We start from the raw sequence: 23,149 nt of genomic DNA, 5'->3' as shown, positions 1-23,149 counted from the left end.
CTTTGATTTGTATAAGTTTATGCTCATTTTCAATGCATACAACCGTTTATCAGATAAACAGTAAGGTTTTATGTTTTATGAAAAGCTTATTATTAGATTACTTTTACTGGCACCATTTTAAAAAAAGTGCGAACATGTATCTTCCCTTCAGCTATAGGATAGATGGTAGATTCTCCAGTTTTTATTGTGCCAATAATCTAGAAGGAAAACTCGGAAATAACATTGATCTTTTCCTGCTTATCTTGGCATCGTTTCTAGCCATCTTTGATATGCCGTGGACAATGGATACAAAACGCTTGTTTAGCAATGCCGGTTTAGAAGAGGTACAATTGAAGATTAAACAACGTTTATTTATAATAACTCTCCTTCTGCAGACAGCTCTACAAGAGGTGTTCACTGAAAGGAAACCTCTCATATATATATATATATATATATATATATATATATATATATATATATATATATATTTATTTATTTATTTATTTATTTATATTAGTTATATTAGTTGGAACGATTAATTGGAATGGGAATCGGAAAATCAGAACTTTGGGGGTTATCGGAATCGGGGAAATTTGTGCCTAATTCCCGATTCCCAAAATCGATTCTTTTAATATTTTTCAAACTTAATTTTCCATTGCTCGTACTGATAATAAATCTTTATTGTTTTAAACTATTAATAAAACTAAACTCTGTAGATCATAAACACATCCAAATAAAATGTAATTTCTTTATTTGCATAAAATAAACAAAACAAAACTTGAAACTTTGCTAAACTTCACTGGGTAAACACTACAAGTTTATTTACAAGGTATCGAAAAAATTGTTTAAAATTAAAGAAATATTTTGTCAAGAAAAATAATATCAAGCATTATTTCTAATTAAACAAGGCCGATAGCCATTAGTCGAGTGCTCTCGTGTAATGAATGAATGCGTGAATGTAGGATTGACATGAAATTCTTAAAGATAAACTAAAATGACCGAAAAATGGGCTGAAATGACTTAAATAAATAAAAAGTAAATGACTTAGAATGACTTTAATGAACTTAACGATGAATTGAATGACCTTAAGAATGACTTGAATGCATAAAAAATAACTGGAATCCTTAAAAAATAACTTGAATGATCTGGAGAATGACTTGAGTGGCTTTGAGACTGACTGGTTGTAAAGTGGGTGATCATTTTACATTAAATTAATACAGAAAAGTGATCCCCCACTTTATATCACAAAAATTATTTGATTTAGGGAATTTGAAACGTTATTTTCGTATTCAGGAACCCCGAAAACCAATAAATAGTGGTATAATAAACATAAAACGAAATAAAAGTACATGTGTTATGGACCGACCGACTGACCGACCGACCGACTGACCGACTGAGTGACTTATAGAGTTGCTTGCACACAACTAAAAACTATTCCGTGGTATGCATTTTAAAAAAAACTATTCTCCGTCGGTCGGTCGGTTGGTCTGTAACACATTTATTTATTAGTTACAAACATGTGTAGCATCGGTTAAGAACAGATACTACACTTTGATCTTAGCCAATGTGTCCAAGGAAAAGTTACATTTTGGACAAGTTTCAGAAAAGTCTAATGGATAGGTAAAAATTTATGGGGCAAAAAGTGTCATTATTTGCAATTTTGGTACATTTTTGGCCCCTTATGAGCCCCTTGGAATGCTGAATACCAGTGACAATAGACAAACTATGCAGTTTTACACCATAACACATGTATATTTGAATTCAGCATCATGGGAGAGCACTATATAGATATACATATCAAGTGTTTTATTGAGAAATATGAAAAAAGGGCATTTTTAGCACTAAAAGTCCCCGGGGGATGCAAAGCAGAATTTTATTTATTTATATTAAGAACAATGCTCTGCGCATTTTGGACAAGTTTCAGAAAAATATAATGGATAGGTCAAAATTTATGGGGCAAAAAGTGTCATTTTTTGCAATTTTGGTACATTTTTGATCCCTGATGAGCCACTTTGAATGCCAAATACCAGTGACAATGGACGAACAGTGTATACATGTATATTTACATTCAGCAACATGGGAAACCAGTATATAGACGCATCAAGTTTTTGTTGAGAAATATGAGAAATGTGCCAGAAGAAAAGGCGTTTTTAGCACAAAAAATCCCTGGGGGACGCAAACTAGACTTTTTCCAGGGTCACCCATACTGAATTTATATTAAGAACAATGCCCTCCACATTTTGGGCAAGTTTCAAAAAAATCTAATGGATGGATCAAATGTTACGGGGCAAAAAGTGTCATTTTTGGCCATTTTTTACCCCTTTTGAACCCCTGCGGGCAAAACAGGATTTTTCAAAAAAAAAAAAAAAAATGTTTTTTACTATGCACATTTATATATTAAAATATAGTTTGTGACAAAATTTCAGGAAAAAGTAATGGACGGTTATCCGTCAATCATCTGGACTAACGGACAGACGGACCCATTGAAAACATAGGTCCCTCTCTGATAAATCGAGGGAAAAAAATGTTACTCCATACCCCTTGCTTAAAAAAAAAAAAAAAAATGTAAATGTGTTACAGACCGACCGATGGAGTGACTTGCATGCGACTAAAAATGCCTTAGCATGGAAGGGTTTCCCCTTCCATTGCCAAGGAAAAGTTACAAACATAAGTACAGCATGTAGTAAGAACAGATACCACACTTTGATCTTGGCCAAAAGGCCAAGAAAAGGGTATTTATTTGCTCTCCCACCGAGCAAATTAGGCACAAGGCCGATTTTTAATGTGAGGAGTGAAGGGGAAATGGGGACCAACTCCCTGGGGAGTAGGGGAGCTGGATAGTGACAATTGGTATGAAGGGTTGCCCCTGCATTGACCAAGGTCTTATATGTGAGGCTGCTCTCACATATGGTCTTTGCTTGCAGTATTTGCCGGAACAGTTTGATCTTGGCCAAAAAAAAATTAAGAACAGCATCTATTAACAACAGACCTTTGATCTTAACCAAAAAGGCCAAGCACAAAAGTGTTACGGACAGACTGACCGACCGACCGACCGACCGAGTGACTTATAGAGTCGCTTGCACGCAACTAATAAAAAAACTCGTTCATTTTTGCTAGGTAGGAAAACTGGTCCATTATTAAATAAATATCGATTAAAAACATTTTATGATTGTTCTTGAAGGAGATGTTTTTTAAAGGCAATAACGCACCCCCATAATATTTTTTTAAATATTTTTAAAATGTTTACTACTCTTGTTTAAAAAAATAAACTTGATCACAGTGTCACGGAGTCAAGACACGAAAAACGAAACCATATATTTATTTTAAAAATTATTTTAGTTTGAACACTTTTTGTGTTATTACGAAAAAAAAAAACCACGCTACTTATGTATTTTTTGGTACCGCACTGAAATAATAACGTTATTATTTTGGAAGCCATTCTTAACATGGGCAGAATGTTTTGTAACTATTCTCTGCTTCCACCTAACAATTTAATAAAAAAAAAAAATAGATATCATGAAACTTTAACTTTAATTTAACCTGAAAAACTATTAAAAATTGCACGGTACCAAAAATACATAAGCACTGAAAACACTCCTTGTATTATTTGATAATATAAGAATTTTTGTTAAGTCATTTGGAAGAACTTCTGCAGTATGCACACGACGGCTATTACTTCTCGGTCAAATAACGCGGCAAATAAGTAACAAACAAGATCTTTTTCTCCCGAACAGAAAAATATTTGAAAACGAAAACATTTATTGTATAAAAATGTATCAATATTTAATTGTAACAACATTTAGTAATTGTGTGCATTTTTGAGATGAGGTGTTTTCTTTTTCTTTCTCCATTGTGAACTGTATCGAGACCATGTGAACTCAATAAGACCATCGATACAGTTCACAATGGAGAAAGAAAAAGATAACCAACCGGCCTTCCTTGATATACTCATATCACGCACAGAGCATGGGTTTAAGACATCCGTATATCGCAAGCCTACCTTCACCGGACAATACCTAAACTTCAACTCCCATCACCCATACAGTATCAAACATGGAATCGCATGCTGCTTACAACATCGAGCAGAGACAATAAGTAGCGACACCATTACATACCACCAAGAAATGGTCAGGTTGAAGAATACCCTCCGTCATAACAACTACGCCGATAGCATACTATCCACCAGACGTGTTAATAGTATAAGAGAGGAGAATGAAACCCAAAAACCTCCAACGGTCTGCCTACCATACATACGAGGCATCTCCGAAAAGATTCAGAGAATATGTGCCCCTACAACATCAGGACGGTATTCAAGAGTGAGTCAACACTCAGATGACACCTGGTACGAGTGAAGCCCCGCATGGAGGAGAACATGACCAAGAACTGCATATACTCCATCCCATGCAGTTGCAGAAAGGTTTACAAGGGTGAAACAGTCTGCCCCCTTAAAGTAAGGGTGGAAGAACACCAAAAAGCGGTAACTAAAGGGGAGACGGAAAAATCGGGTATAGCCAACCATGTCTGGATTGAGAGGGGGGACTATCGCCCCCTATGGGATGAAGTAAAAATAATAAACAGAGAGACCCACTGGAAAGTGAGAAAACTTAAAGAAACAGCTCACATGCTCGGACATAACAACCTACTGAGCAAACCAAGCATAGAGCTGAATGCAATTTGGACACCTATGATAGAGAGAGAAAACCTTGAATAACAACATAGGTTTAACATTAACAAAAACCAACTAAGAATTGTCCTAGTGACATATGGCCGAATGGTCCTAGACGTTGTATCGAAGTTTACAGTTACCCAAAGGTGCTGAGTTCAATCCTGAACGAAGGGAGTGAAAAAGTAACATTCAAAACAGAGAATCAGCAACTATGTCCCAAAGCCTAGCTGGAGTCCGAACATGGTACCCCCGTAATAATAATAAAGGGTTGGGTTCGAGACTAGTAACAAACGGTTCTCCAGAGGGCAAAACGGCCGAAACGTTGTGACAATAACAACCAAGATGAGGAAGTCAGTCCGACAATCTCAATCAGTAACAACATTTATTTAAAAGTCTACGTAATAAAATATAATTTTAATAAAACAATTTTGTAATGAAAGCAACATTGAATTCTTATAAAGTAAAATAGCTTTTTTTTTTCGAAATGAAATTTTTTTTTGAATTAAAGTAATTTTGAAGGGTCAACAACAAATTAATAATCTAAATGTTTTTTGACCGAGAAGCGTCACTTGGCGCCAATTTAGTAAAACGCACCAAGAAAAGTTAGCCTCCGTTCGCATACTGCAGAAGTGCCTTTTTTGTTTCGTGAACACAAAAAGTGTTAACACTAAATTAATTTATTTTAAAATAAAATATTTGTTTTATTATTTGATAATGCAAGAAGTGTTTTCTTTTTGTTTTGTTGTTGTTGTTTCATAATAACACAAAACGTGTTAACAACTAAAGTATTTTTTAAAATAAATGGTTCCGTTCTTCGTGTCTTCCGTTCGATTTTGTTACATAATCAACCGTATCCACTTCTGGTAGCTTGATTTTTTTTCCGAGCAGTGATTTGGACATTACCTAAAAATATACAAATTTATTTTCTTTTGGAGGGGGGGGGGCTCGTTTTAAAACTATATCCACTTCAGTATTTTCTTTAATTTTCTATTTTTGAGCGATTATCGAGACTCCTAAAACGTGATCCTCTCATGTCGGACATTTTTTGTTTAAGAGTAACACTCGACATTATTTGTTTTTTATTTTAACTAAATAAATTACGCCTTCTCTATGTTAAAAATGGTTTTCTAAATAGCAACATTTATTTATAAATTCGTTCATAAAAATGGAAGGGGCCGTTGTTAGATATTTTGTTCTTACATCGTTTTCTTATTTTGCCTTCTATTCTCAACTGTTTATGAAAACTTTCAATGATACAATCTGATCTGGCTTTGTTTTAAATCAAAATAAATCTTTTGTCATTTTACCGTTTTCCATCAATTGCAAAGAAAACATTTCAGAAGAACGCAGAAATTAGTGGAGCCTATATAATCATTTTAAAATTTACAAAAAACAAATCTCTAATTAAATATTTATGAATTTTAAAAGAATCGGAATTGGAATCGGGAATCGTATCGGGATCGGAAATTTAGAATGAAATCGGTAATTGTATTGAAATTGGGACAAATTTTGGAATCCGATCACTAATATATATATATATATATATATATATATATATATATATATATATATATATATATATATATATATATATATATATATTCTTTATGTTTTCTCACTTTCCAGTGGGTCTCTCCGTTTATTATTTTTACTTCATCACATAGGGGGCGATGATCCCCCCTCTCCATCCAGACATGGTTGGCTATACCCGATTTTTCCGTCTCCCCTTTAGTTACCGCTTTTTGGTGTTCTTCCACCCTTACTTTAAGGGGGCGGACTGTTTCACCCTTGTAAACCATTCTGCAACTGTATGGGATGGAGTATATGCAGTTCTTGGTCATGTTCTCCTCCATGCGGGGCTTCACTCGTACCAGGTGTCGTCTGAGTGTTGACTTGCTCTTGAATACCGTCCTGATGTTGTAGGGGGCATATATTCTCTGAATCTTTTCGGAGATGCCTCGTTGGCAGACCGTTGGAGGTTTTTGGGTTTCATTCTCCTCTCTTATACTATTAACACGTCTGGTGGATAGTATGCTATCGGGGTAGTTGTTACGACGGAGGGTATTCTTCAACCTGACCATTTCTTGGTGGTATGTAATCTTTTTCTTTCTCCATTGTGAACTGTATCGAGACCATGTGAACTCAATAAGACCATCGATACAGTTCACAATGGAGAAAGAAAAAGATAACCAACCGGCCTTTCTTGATATACTCATATCACGCACAGAGCATGGGTTTAAGACATCTGTATATCGCAAGCCTACCTTCACCGGACAATACCTAAACTTCAACTCCCATCACCCATACAGTATCAAACATGGAATCGCATGCTGCTTACAACATCGAGCATATATATATATATATATAGATGTTATCTATAGCTGTACAGTATCAAAAACTCCAAATATACAAGAACCTATCAACAGCCATAACTCAACTACCAGATTAAATAATAACACCAACTTAAATCAATCTACCGATCAATTATTAACCAACCCACCACATTATAATCCAACAATAGACCTAACGGAAAATAATCATAATAATCAAGAGGTAATATATATTGGTTCCACATCTGGCCCAATAAAACATAGAATTTCAACGCACAAACATTCTTTTAAAAATAACTCTCTATCAAACCAAACTACTCTATCCAACTATATTTGGCAACTAAAAAATAGCAATATTTCTTTCAACTTAAAATGGCAAATAATTGAGACTTGCAAATCATATAAACCAGGAGATAAATTTTGTACATTATGTACAAAAGAAACCCTAAAAATTTTTAAATATGAAGATATAAAAAGCACAACCAAACTAGTAAATTCAAGACACGAGCTTCTATCGTGTAATCATAAACGTTGGTTTAAATTTAATAAATATAAACCACCTTAAATCATTAAAAATTACTCATTAGTAAAAATAGATTTTTTTTTTTTTTTTTTTAATAAATTAAGTTAAACCAATTACCGCCCTTAGACTCGTAAATCAAATAATAAATAAAGCCATGACAATTATCTCCCCTTAAAAACTTGCAAAAAAAAAAAAAAAAAAAAAAAAAAAAACTCTCTCTCTATAGATATTAACTGTAGCGTCTCTAAATCAAAATACACTAACGGAAACAATTTACTGCACGAGCGTCGCCCTTTTAAAATTCATCATTCAATAAAATAAAAAGCTATAGCAAACATCTAAATGACTACTTTAAATACAGTTCCTGATTTCAAAAAAAGAAAAACCAAAAGGTAATTATATATCTATATATTTTTAAATCAAATTTATTATGTAAATTCAAAAATATATATATTTTTTCTACTCATTTCTATCTCTAACCTATACCAATTTTCTTATTAATTTTCTTATAAATTTTATATCCAAACCTTTTACTTCAATTTTTCAGATTCATCTGCCTTACTTTTAATGCTAGGTTTATTTTTGGTGTCTTTTCAATTCAATAGAAATCCTCCTAAATTTGCTGATGAGGAGACCGTGCTTACCAAAAAAACTATGTATAATTATTCTACGTGACTTCATGTATACCACAAATAAAAAGCACGGATTTCCGAAACGATCGTACAGATAATTGACTTTGTTGTTGTTCCTTCTTATGAAACTGATTTTTAATTTAATTAAATTTTGATTTTTAAATTTTAAAAATTTTAAAACTTTTAAATTATAAATCACATTACTTAATATTGAATTAGCTCTAGGACATTTAACTATCGAGCTTATTATATATCTAAATTACAACGAGCATTTCCTGTATTTTAATTAAACTAGTAATTTCACTATTACATTAAAATACACTTAGCTCTTTAGACTATTATTCTAATCTCCTTTAAATTATATATATATGTATGTATATATATATATATATATATATATATATATTATCTGAATACATGTGTTTTGTCTTTTCAATAATCATCAGCGTGGCTTTACACAACTAACATTTTGACCTCGGGGCTCGAACTAGGACTTTTAGTTACAATTGATTATAAAAATTTGTTATAGGTACCTAAATCAATTTTCTATGTTATAATGCTGGAGAAATATATATTTATTTACTATAATCAGTTTCTTTAGATGGTTCAATTCTTTTTGGGGAGAATCTTGTGTTGGCTAAGTGTAAATCTTTATTTTCCACAAGAGATTTCTCTATATCTGCATATATAAATTTAAGTAGTTAACCAAAGATTCCCTTTTCATAACCTACTACACTAAGGTATAGGTCAGAGAGCCATTATTTTTCTGAAATTGCTCCACTTACTCTTATCATCAATTTATAATGATGAGCATTTCAGGAGGAGCTATCAAATCATGGTTATGGTTATACTTGTAGCAGTCATCTTGAGTCAGTTGGGCAAACTCTTCTGAATCAAGTTTTGAGTTGGTCACCATGACATTTCTTTCAACCTCGCATGCGTGTCATCAAAGTGTGTGGCTGAACCAATAAAGGGAGTGGATCTTGCAGCGAGTATGAATTGTACTGTAAGAGATGAACTGTTGCTGATAGACATGGAGGAGGTGGCATAGGCAGTGATGGTCGAATGCCTCTAGTTTGTATAGGCCATTTGTCGACATGGGCTAGGTCTTGCAGGCAGAAAGGAAAATAGTGTAAACGAAGGTCTGAGAGATTATGATTTTGCTATTCAGCCTTATTTCTTTTTGAGAGCCATGATCGAAGTTGACAGAAGGCAGGGCGAGCTTTGCTGATGTGGTTGAGGATGTTTTCCTCGTCTTGGCCTGTTGCAGTGATGATACAACCAAGATATTTGAACCGATCAACCTCTTCAAAGGTTTCTGTGCTAAGGTGCTAAGGTGCTGAGGTTCTAAGGTGCTGAGGTGCTGAGAACAACTGATTATTTTTCATCTGGAAGAAGATCTGCCATCAGTAATTTTGTCTATTATCTTCATGTTGATCTTTGAAGCGTAAGATTGCATCTTGTCTATGACTGAGTGAAGCTTTCACTATACAGCAATATCATCAATGTAGTCGAGATCTAATATTTTTAGACCTGTTACACCATGAAAGTTGGCCAGTTCAATATTATCCAGTCGATGGCATAATTGAAGAGAACACATCCTTGTTGGATGCCAGAGCGAATGTTAAAGAAGCATGACTACTGTTCATACATGCAGACTTTAGTGCAGGTGGGGAGAGTTTAGGGTTAGGGTTAGGGTTAGGGTTAGGTCGAGCAGTTTTGGAGGCATGCTATTGGCATGCATGATCTTCCACAGTCAACAGAGTCAACTGCAGCAGCAAAGTCAATGAAGCAGAGAGTTTTTTGCTAATAGCTCCAGTGATGCTCAAGTATATTTTAGAGAGTGAAAATCTGGTCAGTATATCCTCAGTATGGGTAAAATCTGCATTGGTTTGGCTTTGTTTGTGTCTTTTTTTTTTGTGCCTTTTTTTTGTGTCTTTTTTCTTTTTTTTTTGTGTGTCTTTTTTTTGTGTCTTTTTTTGTGTCTTTTTTTGTGTGCCTTTTTTTTTTTTTTTGGAACTGCTTCAACAGGATAGTAGCAAAGATTTTTACACTGATATTGATAAGGATGATACCACGATAATTACTGCAACAGCATTTATAATCTTTCTTGTAAGAGGGAAGAAGGATGGTATCGCTCCAGTCTTGAGGGAGTTTTTCAGTTACTCAGACATGAGTGAAAATTTGGTGGAGGGTTAGGACCAAACGTCTGAAGAATGTTTGAAAATTCCACATGAAGAATACTTGAATATTTCAGATAAAGGTTATTATTGTTTTTCAGCTCTCACAGAGTGAGCAATTTTGCAATGCAGTTGGTGTAATCAGTATTGCTGGTACACTGAGTTTGTTTTGTTCAGCTTGCAAGCTCAATTGTGTGGCCTGATGTCAAATATTTCATAGATCTTTTGGTGGTGCCAAGATTTGTAGACAGTTTTTCACAGACCATGACATGATCAGAGCCATTGTCCTTTCTGGTTTCTGTCTCATGATAAGCACGACAGTCGAGCATGCCAGATGCCCAACAAGACTTGATGATGATATGTTCAATTTGGTTCTCAAGTCACAAGGTGGCATTTGGGATGCTGCAATGGGTGCTTGAGATTGAAAGCTGATTTGTTGCTGCAAAATCAATGAGATTTCCTCTGTTTGAACAGCAATCTCTGATGGAAAACTGGCAAATGTGTCTCGTATTAGTGTCTCCAATACCTGTGTGAGCGTTGAAATTACCTGCGACTATTATAAGATCATGTGATAAGATTTTATCCATGACAACCTGGAGGCTATCATAAAAGGCAACCTTAATGCTGTCATTGGCATGAATAACAATAAAATACTGCGATAACAAATATGCTAAAGAGTGCAGCACATAAGCATATTTGAGCTGCTTGAGGGAGATTGGATTTATTCAAGAAGCGCAGCATTTGCTTGATTGATCAGAGCAAGTGTAACCTGGTGTCTCAGGTTGTCGTTGTGCTAGATATGATATACGACACGACATCTGCTTGAGGAACTTTAACAGATCTGCTGTCTGTGTTTACGAGTTTGACAGGTGACGTCGATTTTGTACAGATGGAGGGCAAGAGCTGTAAGTGCTTACATTTCTTCAAACTTCATTTTTCGGATATTCCAGCATGCAAAATTGTTGAGTTGGTGATGAAATAGTCCAACTTGCTGATTTGACATTTTCACCACTGGGACAGTGACTGCGTCGAATCCTGTGGATACCATGATGGATTTTGTATTTGCAGTGAGTTAGGGGAGAGTTTAGAATTCCCAAACCTGAATGTTTATCCTTTTGATAGGAGGTTTTTCTGTTCAATTGTGGCGTCAAATTTTCACTTGTACACCCAGTCCATTTGGCAGAATGAATGTCATAACAAGAAACATATGGTGGTGTGTTTAGCTGCCATAATAATTGTGATAGCATGATGACTGATCCTGTGGGATCAACAAGTCAGGATTATTTAATGTTTTGATATGTATAAAAAACAAAGGAAAAACCAAACCAAAACGTTTTACAAATATGATTTGTGTGTGTGTGTATGTGTGTGTGTGTGTGTGTGTTGTGTGTGTGTTGTGTGTTGTGTGTGTGTGTGTTGTTTTTGATCGTCAGAACTTTAAAAGCACGATTTATTTGATGTTTATAAATATTTCTAAATGAAAAATTGAACATCCTTCACCGATCTGTTTTGAAAATATGATTTTTTGTTTTGTTTTTGGTGTTATTGCTTTGTTTTTTTTTTGTGTTGCACACACACACACACACACACATGTATACAATATATATATATATACATGGGGAAAGAAAGTCCTTAAAAAAACCCTAAAAAAAACATAAAAACCTTCACCAAATGGACGAAAATCGCCCTCTTTGAATCTAACTTTGACCGGACACTTTGAACACTTACGGTTGGAGACAGAATGTCTGAGACCACACATCACTCTGAAAAACACATTTAGTATCAGCAGAGGTAAAAATAACTTTCCAAACTCCCATTTTAAAGAAAAACTTATTACGAAAAAATCTGAAGAGAGCACACCCTAAGCTCGAAACGCGTTATAAAAATATTTTAAAATAAAAATATGATGAAAACCTTTTTAAAAAACCCACAATTGTTGATGGCTACACTCTTTTAAATATACATTTTTTTCTCTCGTTGGAACTACACAAATATCACTTTAAATATATATATATATATATATATATATATCGTATACATATGCATGTGCGCGCATGTAGTAATTAAAGTATGTTTATATCAACATAGTAAAAATCTAGTGAACTATGTTTATAAAAATTTCTCAATAATAATAATGGAGCTGTTTATTAGTATGAATGCTTATTCATATAAACATTATTTAGAAATGCATTTGCATCGACGGATGAGCATGTATCTATATGCATGGGCAATGCACATTGTGCATGTCTACATATCTCAATGTACAAATCTCTCTCTATATGTGTGTGTGTGTGTGTGTGTGTGTGTGTGTGTGTGTGTGTGTGTGTGTGTGTGTGTGTGTGTTAAATAAAATCTCTCTCACTATATCCTATCATTTGACTTTCATCGAATCCAACGTGAAGTTTAATACACGTTTATTTCTTTTTTTTCTGACTGCATTTAAAAAATAATAAATGGTTCTCACACCTTTGATAAAATGGTGAGAATTTCTAATTCCAGCTTCTTTGGGAACTAAGAATATGTACATATTTAATGAGGGTCAAAAATGTTGTTCGGTTAGTTATAAATAAATAATAAATGACATCCTATTTTCATCTAAATAAATTCCTTTACTATTCACTTGGACAGGCTTAGTTCTGATAATCTCAGAAAGAATAAATCTGGAGAATTACCACTGTCAATCAAGAGAAGAGTCTATCAGGCATGTATGGATGTGAATCTCGTCAGTTAGGGTTGACGATATCTGTTGCATGAAGAGAAACAATATGATAATTATACGATATATGTTTATTTTGGTATTAACGACAGGCTTAGATCTAGGAGGAAGATTAAATCTGAGCAGCATATGGAGACGTGTGTAGAAGTGTAGACTGTGATGGTATGGCCACCTTGCATAATTAACTAAGATTATTTAATTCCTGAGATCTAGTGACTTAATAGAATCAAAGAAAGGAGAGGAAAGATAGAAGTGAAAGAAACCAGTGATTTGTGAGCCACATTATTTTTGATTAATGAAATAAGTTGATTATCATTTTCATATTAATCCAGTAAAATTAAAGTTTATTGATCTCGTTGAATTATAAACGTTCAACTGATTGATTTTCAAACCTTTTTTTATTATTATTTAAACCTTAAATCAAACAAATAAAAAAATCAGAAGAGGAGGGCAGAAAGAAAATGGAAATATAAACACAAGGTGGTAAAAAGAAGAGGAAAAGAAGAAAAATAAAAACTAAGGGAGAAAACAAAAGAGGAAATAAGAATATGAATCTTACAGTCACATCCACGTAGGGAGCTGTCTAAATGTTTGTATATGAAAATTAGTTTAATAGAGATCACTAATAACATTTTGGAGAAAGAGGGAGGGGGGATTCTCAATAGTAAAAGGAGAGAGAGGTGTTAATAATGTCTAGCTTGGTGTATGGAGATGTGTGCAGAAGTGTTGACTGCGATGGTATGGCCAATATTAAACTTGTTGAATTATAAATGGCCACCTGATTGAGTCTAGCTTGCTTGATGTAAAATCCAAATTTGCCATTTATAATTTCAGATGCTATGTGATATTTATTTTGTATGATTTATCTTAGAAAAAATAACGGCTTAATTTCTTAATCAAAGAATAGAGTTGTAAGTTAATTTGAAGTTTAAAATTAAAAATTTACAAATTTTAAAGCAAAGAGTAAAGATAAAATTCATATAATCATTGGGCAATTTAAACCCCGACAGCTCCTACACAGATTCGTTTATAAGATTTATATTTTTTTTCTCTTTTATTTTCTCCCCTACACTTTCTTTGTTCTTTTCCTCTTTATTTTTACCACCTCCTCTTTTCTCTGTCCTCCTCTTCTTTTTTGGATTTTTAGATATGCAAACACGTGACTCCTTTCTTTAGTTGCAATCTCCATATATAATATTGCAGAAATTCCTTTCTGGACCAAAATACCGTAGGTTTGCAACAACAGATGCCACATACAAATTTATTATGTCTAGACTATTAACCAATATTTTATGTAACTTTAGAACGATATTTTAGACACATTTAGTCGTTATAATAAAATCCTACATTTCATTCTAGGAACAATATCATCACAATCGCACCATCTTTAGAGGAAGTAGTGCCTATTTTCTCCCTGTAAATATTAAGTCCTCCTACTGCCCCCAGTCACGACCGAGAGGAAAGATACACATTCTACAGATATTGTGCTTGCACCCTTCGTAACTGTTTCATAAACTTATAGATGTAACATAATCTTTCCATTTCCTGATTCAAAAAACATAAATTCTCCTTCCTTAAATTCCGCCCATTCTCATTGGCTGAGCTCTGAATATTCTCATATTATGGAATTTTATTCTTCTCTATATAAAGGAACAGTTATTAAAATTTAAAAAAAATGGTGTGACTAAGAAATATTATTTGGCCTGACAATGGGTCTGATAAAAAAAACACAACATCTGTTATTGCAACAAAGAAAAAAATTACTAGCTGTATATAAACATTACACAAAACAACTTCTACAGCGAAAAATGCATATACATATTTAGATCTTCAGTGAATTTACACGTCCATTTTTGTGTTCAGTCCAGCATGTGTTCGTAAATAAAAACACAGCTTCTGTTTTTACATACTTTGCACTATGAAATATTAAATGTAATACAAACTGCAACCTCTCCGTAGAAAATTATATATATATATATATATATATATATATATATATATATATATATATATATATATATATATATATATATATATTAATTATATTAATTTATAAAATATATATGGCGATTAAGCTACACGGAATATTCTGCATTTCATCCACTTTTGGACTCTTCAGGCTTATGTGCATAAGCCTGAAGAGTCCTAGAGTGGATGAAACGCGGAATATTCAGTGTAGCTTAATCGCCATATATATTTTATAAATTAATAACTAGCTTTACCTACGTATTGAGCACTTTTGAAGTAAATACTTAAAGTTTACGCATAAATCTATACTTTCGTATATTAATTTCATGTGAGTAAATTAAGTATATATATATATATATATATATATATATATATATATATATTCCTACCCAACAAGGATATATATATATATATATATATATATATATATATATATATATATATATATATATATATATATATGTTAAAGTTACTATATATTTACATTATTTTTATATATTTCTGACCTATTATTCTGTTTACTTTTTCAAAGCTGTCAGAATCGTACATGCGTGTTTCTGTGTGTGTGTGTGTGTGTGTGTGTGTGTGTGTGTGTGTGTGTGTGTGTGTGTGTGTGTGTGTGTGTGTGTGTGTGTGTGTGTGAGCATACATTACAAAATAAAAACACAACTTCCGCTTTTAAATACGATGCACAAACATTTCTGACATGTTAATAAATATTAAAAACTGCAAGTTCTATGTAGATGATTAAATATCTAATCAGTAAATTTCAAGTTTTCTTTTTTTTTTTTTTCTAATTCCTGTTTTGCTATTCTTTTCTCCAAATTATGTTGGGTCTTCATTGTAAGGGTCGACCGATACAAAAAAAGTGCTTCTTTGTTAATGTTACCGGCATCAGACAGCCAAAAGGTTGATTTAAAAACGCAATTATACCTACTTACATTTTGGTCTATTTAAGTCTAGACTCAATAAAAGACAGTGCTTTTTCGTTATTGTAAAAGATTGATTTTTATTTACAAACACCATTATAACAAATTACATTTCTGTCAATTTATGTATTCCATAATTCAACAAAACAAATGTTTTCGGTGGCTATTTCTGTTTTTTCACGTGACATTTGGGGTAAATACATGAGAAATAACTTACATTTCTACTTCCTGTAAAAACTATTCCCTTTTTGTGTGCATTTTGAATATTTTTCAGTATAGCAAAAGCAATATCTCCGGTTATTGAGAACATGAACATAAGAATTATGCATTTTTGCCTATTATGTTTTTTGTTTGTTTTCAGCCAAAACAACGCGTGGTCGGGTATAGCTAGTATTTAAATAATTTGGTTGTTTTCTGTTTCCATTCAAAGACTAAATCTTTCTAAAAGAAGGAACTCACGTTACCTGACGAGGACATCGGTTATTTATAACTGACTGACTAAAACATTGTCATGATCACTAAACCATATTAATGTTTACCTGAATATAATAAAATTATATATATAAAAATATTATATATATATATATATATATATATATATATATATATATATATATATATATATATATATATATATGGCGTTTGTAATGTGAAATGGTTATTTTTGTTCTTTTTTCAAACGAACAACTGGTATACATTCAAATATTACGGCCAACACAATTTTATATAATTACAAACATGAAGGCCCAGATTTTAAAAAGGGTTTCATACACGGAATTATTTCAATCACAGTCAATTAATCCAATAATCTACTAAAGAAGTATATACAGATACTTCAAAACACCTAACAAATAACAACAACATCATCAAATCACCAGCAGGTAAAAGTGGTGGTAGAAAAACATAAGAAAACAGCGCCATATCCTTTAAATTTTAATGGCTATATGTCGTTAATCACTTATTCCATGTCATAAATGCTTTACATACTTTGAATTCTATCAGCTTCGAAAAAAGAACAAAAACACTTCAAATTACAAATGCAAAAAATATATTTTCAAATATTGTACTTGTATTTTATTTCTTCAAATCTATCATCATGAGGAAGTCTTGAAATAAAGACGAAACATTTCTAAACATTTCAATACTCTAGTCTGTTCCTTTTTCACTTCTCAATCACTTTGGAACATTATTTCCATAATTTTCATCTTATATATATATATATATATATATATATATATATATATATATATATAAAATAAAATAAAAATTACAATTAAATTTACCAAAATGATCCAAGATGGTAAAATTAAAGTATATTATAAATATTAAAGAATTAATATTTATAAAATTATCTCAGCCAGATGTAAAAGCTCAATAAAACCAAATAGGAAATAGAGCTTATAATATGAGATAGAGGTTGTATATATGTCCGTCGATTATATATATATATATATATATATATATATATATATATATATATATATATATATATATATATATATATATATATATATATATATAAATCTAATCTACGGACATATATATATATGTATATATGTTCGTGGATTAGATTTATATATATATATATATATATATATATATATATATATATATATATATATATATATATATATATATATATATAAATATATAGATATAGAAAATCTAATCTAGGGACATATATACAACCTCTATCTTCGACAAATAGAGACACCAAAATAGTGCCAAAACACCATCATGGCTAGTAAGAAAAAAAGTATTGTCTAAATCTTCCTGATGAAGGCTTTGGTATAAGCCCAAAATTAGAAATTTTAAATGAATAAATATTTATTTGAAAATAAAAATGCTACACCAGTCTGATCTTTTAACCGTCATGTTTTGAATTTCATTTTCTCTGTGTTTATAAACAGTGGGTTTACTATATTCAATGTTAATTTTTTTTTTAATTTAATTATTTTCAGGATTATCTAATCAAATATGGGTACCTGCCTCCAGTCAGTGACAACACACACAATGTCTTTAGTAAAACGGCTGCCGTTTTGTAAGTATATTTCATTTATTCATTTGTTTCTCCTCGTGGAAACACAGCTTTACACTGATTTTATTTAATCACTATACATCCTCCTCCTTTTCTTCTTCTTCTTCTTCTTCTTCTTCTTCTTATTATTATTATTATTATTATTATTATTATTGTTATTATTATTATTATCATTATTATTATTATTATTATTATTATTAGTAGTAGTAGTAGTAGTAGTAGTAGTAGTAGTAGTAGTAGTTATGCTAGGTGTGATAATAATTGGAAGGAAATTTTTAAAAAAACTAGGAGTCCATTATATGTTGAGCGATCTTTATACCTCTGCGATTGTAGGTACCATCAATATCCTTGGAAAAGTCCTTGATCTTTGAAGCTCCTGGTTTGGTTTTGGGATGTCCCCTGAAAATGAATCCCATCTCTTTTAAGGGAGATGTTGGTAAACGAAATTATCATCATCATCATCATCATCATCATCAACAACAACAACAACATCAACAACAACAACAACAACTTACTAGGAGTTTTCATACAGGTTAACATCAAAGATTTCTTTTGGAGAACAAGATGTGGTGTTGCCTGGAGTCTGAGTGACAACAAGTCTACCCAGATTTCCAGTACTCATTACCTCTTTTGATAAGCTTTGCAAATTAGTTTGTGTTATCACGAAAGTCGTTTACCATTGATTTCTCGTTGATAGCAACCATTGATTGTCACTGGAATTTGGGTGGCAATAAGCCTACCTAAAGTATTAGTCCTCTTCATACCCATCCAGTTGAGGTCTAGTTAGTGCTTTCTTTTCTCGGTTTTTCCATCCTACTTAACATACTCACTTACTTGGTGTGGCACCAGAGGTACTTAATTCTAATTTGCCATCTTGTCTTCCACTTGGTCATAGTACTTGAAACGTAAAATTATTGTAACCCTTTGTTTTAATATTATTTATTACTTATCTGATATCGTCCTTATAAGCATTTCTATAAGTAGATTATATTTACCTCTTATATAATCTTGATTTGCTGTATAATCTTTTGATATCTTCACTTTGCTGTTAATCAAATCTTTAATTTTTTTTTTTTTTTTTTGATGTTTAATCCATGATGAGACTTTATTCAATTTTAAAAATATAAAGGAAGACCTTAGAGGCTGTCATTATGAGACAACTGAAGAGATGAAAGGCTGTGATGAGGGTCATTCACACGCTCTATGGGGCTTTCCATAAATTGTCAGAATGGTACAATAAGGGCATTGCAGCCAAAGGAGATTACTTCAAAGGGGACTAGAGTTTCATGAATGAATATCAATCAATAAAAGTGCCAATCTGAAAAATGTCTGGAAACTTATTGAAGGCACATCGCATTTACATATGTTAAGGAATTTTATGAAAGAATACATTTCTTAAATTATGTCTCTGCTACTTTTGTAGAGAAACAAGTTTCCTTCTTTTTAGTCCTCTTAAATAAAAGTATATTCAGTGGTTTTTCAGCCTCAACAAAATTGCTATATATCATAAAGCTAAGAGAAACAATGAGGTATTAACCCCTTCAGTATTGTGTACAGTAAATTTAATGAAACACGAATATGGAATTATATTACTAATACCTTTTTGTTTTGTATGTATATAGAATCTCTTGTGAAATATTTAGTTGTGGTTTGGTTGGCTAAAACAGGCAGATCAAAACCAGCATAAAAATACAAATTGAACACTCGTATGCATGCCCACCATTTTTTTGTCCTTATAAGCATTTCTATAAGTAGATTATATTTATGTCTTTTTTTCTTTAACCTATAATCTTGACTTACTGTATACTCTTTTGATATCTTCACTTTGCCGTTAATCAAATCTTTAAATAAATTTTTGATGTTTAATCCATGTGCTGATGATGAGACTTTATTCAATTTTTAAAAATGTATAGTCTCAGAATTAGAAACGATCGTACATTGATTGGTTGTTGATGCTGAATTCGTAGAGCCTAAATATATTATTTTCTTTAAATCACACACACATGCACGCACATGCACACACGCACCCACACACACACACACACACACACAAACAATATATATATATATGTCCACACATGCACACACATATGTACACACACACACGCACACACACAAACAAACAATATGTGTGTGTGTGTGTGTGTGTGTGTGTGTGTGTGTGTGTGTGTGTGTGTGTGTGTGTGTGTGTGTGTGTGTGTGTTTGCATATGTATTCATCTGGCGTTGCTAATGTGAAGATATATTGCTAGTTGTAAACAATTTTTAATATATCCATACTTACAATTATTGCCTGCAAAGTTATAAGTAAACATTCACTGTATGTAGTCCAGAAATAAAACAAACTCTTATTGCAGTGGTATTTTCTATATATATAAAAAGAAAACTATTCATTAACATTACAGTTCGTTTTCAAGTTCAATATTAACAAATCTTTGTTGAATCGTTTTCTTAAATAATCTAATTCTAATAAGTTTCAACCATTGTTACCAATGCCCACATTGTTTTGTCACTGACAAACTCGTTAATCTTTATCCGTGAGTAGCCCATGAACCTTAATAAACAGTGATTTGTTTGTACATAAATTTATATAGTTTAATCCCATAAATGCAGTAAGCATATTCTTATGGATAATCCAAAATTTGTTTACGGTATCATTATGATTTAAAATTACGGTATCGTTAAAAGCTGCATCTATTATAGGATACAATAGTAGTAAAATACAACATGCAAATGAAGCAGTTGATGGCCATGTATCTAATAATAATTCAACCGAAACTAATTGCAGTCTTAGAAATGGGAATAATTATCCATTAAATGTAAATTGCTTAATTTCACATGAGATTTATAAATATAGCATAATAACGGGAAAAGTTTATGTCAGTCAAGTGAAATTACTTTTAAAGAAAGATCCAGAAACCATATATCTAATAATAAATAAATCTTATTAGTGATTCTGAAATATTGCATAACTATACTATAATTTGATTTAATAAGGCGTTTAATCTGGGGGGTACAAACTTCAAATTGGAATTGATACTAATGTTTGTTTTCCATTAGAAGAGGTGAGAATTAAAATGGGGTTATCTAAAACCAGTTTTTCATTCATCACATATGGTAAATAAATTTAGAAAATTGAGGTTATTGAAAACAAATTTAAAACGTTGTTCTTTGCCACTACCCATGATAATTAACTAGTAGGTACATACCATAATGTATGATCAAAACAAAATTAAAGTAGGAATTTAGATTATTTTGGAGATTAGTATAGCTTGAAGAAGCATCTAAGATCTTAACTACAAGCTAAATAAATATTAGGTTTGATATTCATACCAACACTAAATTACTTATTATGTGTCACTGCGGTATTTTTAGATTTTAAATAAATGGGCAATGAGATAGTTTTTATAAAATAAAATTAGCCTTCAGTGGTTTTTTAGGGTGTGTCAAGATTTCTTAGCAAGGTAGGGTGGAGAATTTTCACATTAATATCTCTTGATTTAAGATGTATACAATGCTCCTATTTTTAACTAAAGTATATATCTCACTTGACATGATTATTAATAGTTATTAAAATTCAACAAGTTAGATAACTTATAATCTCAATGGAGATAGGTATGATGAATAAATAATTATTTATCTTAATAAAATGCTCATATAAATAACTAGGCAGAGTTGAAGTATATTTTTAAAATAAAAAGTAAATAAGTCCATACATCACTAATGTATAACTCTCTATTCAAAACCGTGGTTGTAGAAATGATGGAGCTCAGTTGTGTTTTTTTTATTTGGGGTGTGGGGCTTTTAAATGAAGAAGAAGAAAAAACTACTAACTATTAATAGTAATAATTTGGGCGTTTCTTTGAGTAATAGGTTGCCCTTTAGAAGTTCAAGGGAGGTAATCCCATATTTCCCTAGCTAGAATTATTGCCCTTGAATGTATTTGGAGCAAAGTCACTAAATTACAGCGTGAGAGTTTCTTGTGAGAAAAAAAAAATTTGTGTAGGCATTAACAATATTTTTGATGCTATTTTTTTTTATATGAGAAATATTTTCCAGTTAAAATCTATTGAGAAATACTTATTTTGTACTAAGAAATACACAGTTTAAATATGTAAACATTTGTTAAAGTTATCCAATATGGCTCGCAATAAATTTGAGGCACCGCCAAAACTGGGGGGGCAGGTCAGTACTTTTTGACGGACCGTCTTTTTAAAAATCTACCAAAAATCAGGTAATTATCCGATCAATACGAAATTTTCAGCGATTATTAGGAGAAGAATGAACTTTATAACAGTGTACTTATTTTTCATAAACGATATTTATATATATATTTTTTTTTGCTTACAAAACCCCCCCTTGTTTTGAAGTGGGAACAAATATGCTTAAAATAATCATCTGAAACTGAACAAAACATATTGTGTTGTTGTAAGGGACAGAATTATAGATTAAAAAAAAAACAAACAAAAAAACATTGTTTGCATACCTTATTTTGACGTCTGAATATCAGAACTTCGATTGTGTTTAATTATCCCGCTTTTGAGTTTTGAAGTGTGAAATTCGGTGAATATGTTAAGTAAAATAATTAATTTAAGTTAAGCAAAACAAAAAAAAAATTTTTTTATATTTATACGAAAAAAGCCATTTTAAAATTTTTGATAAATAAATTAACAATTTTTTTTAGCGAGCCGAATAATGCATGACCATTATTAAACAGAGCATGCTTTGAATAATCGATACAAAAAAAAAAAATTCGATAAATATTGTGCCCTTTGTGTTAAAAATAGCACCATTTTTTTCGATCTCGTTTGAAAACGTTTGCCGCCTTTCGACTACGGTGGACCAAACGCGCTGAAATAATTTTTTTTTATTCTGCTTTAAATTGCCCCCTCCCCCCCCATTTTGGGGAGCCTGGCCCCCACACACATACACATTAAAAACCAAACTCATACAAATGGTCACCCATCTGGTACTGGCCAGCCTCAGCTTAATAATACATTGAAATTTTCGTCACTGAAAAATAAGTTTTTTTGGCCTGTTTGGTCTTCCATAGTTTTCGTCTCAATCAAAAGAAAACGTAAACAGAGTCGATCTGAACTCTACGGCGACGCGAAATGTCTGGTTACCTATATGAATAAGTGGAATTATTTGAAATTCAGGTACTTATATTATAATATTTTTGCATATTC

General features: G+C 31.9%; 1 protein-coding gene and 1 pseudogene across 1 annotated transcript in view; one reads left to right on the top strand and one right to left on the bottom strand.

The window, feature by feature from the left end:
• LOC145268178 (uncharacterized) overlaps nucleotides 1-23,149 on the top strand; it is a 135,194-nt gene that overhangs the window by 30,234 nt on the left and 81,811 nt on the right. The window contains exon 2 of the mRNA XM_080123394.1: nucleotides 17,885-17,964. Coding sequence (XP_079979520.1) covers nucleotides 17,885-17,964 — 80 coding nt within the window. The remainder of the gene's footprint in view (nucleotides 1-17,884; nucleotides 17,965-23,149) is intronic.
• LOC145268482 (U2 spliceosomal RNA) lies at nucleotides 2,547-2,713 on the bottom strand (annotated as a pseudogene).

The sequence above is a fragment of the Euprymna scolopes genome, chromosome 43 (genome assembly GCF_053919585.1).
Source record: "Euprymna scolopes isolate OS-2025 chromosome 43, ASM5391958v1, whole genome shotgun sequence".
NCBI lineage: Eukaryota > Metazoa > Mollusca > Cephalopoda > Sepiida > Sepiolidae > Euprymna > Euprymna scolopes.
This window is presented reverse-complemented; position numbering and strand designations above follow the sequence as displayed.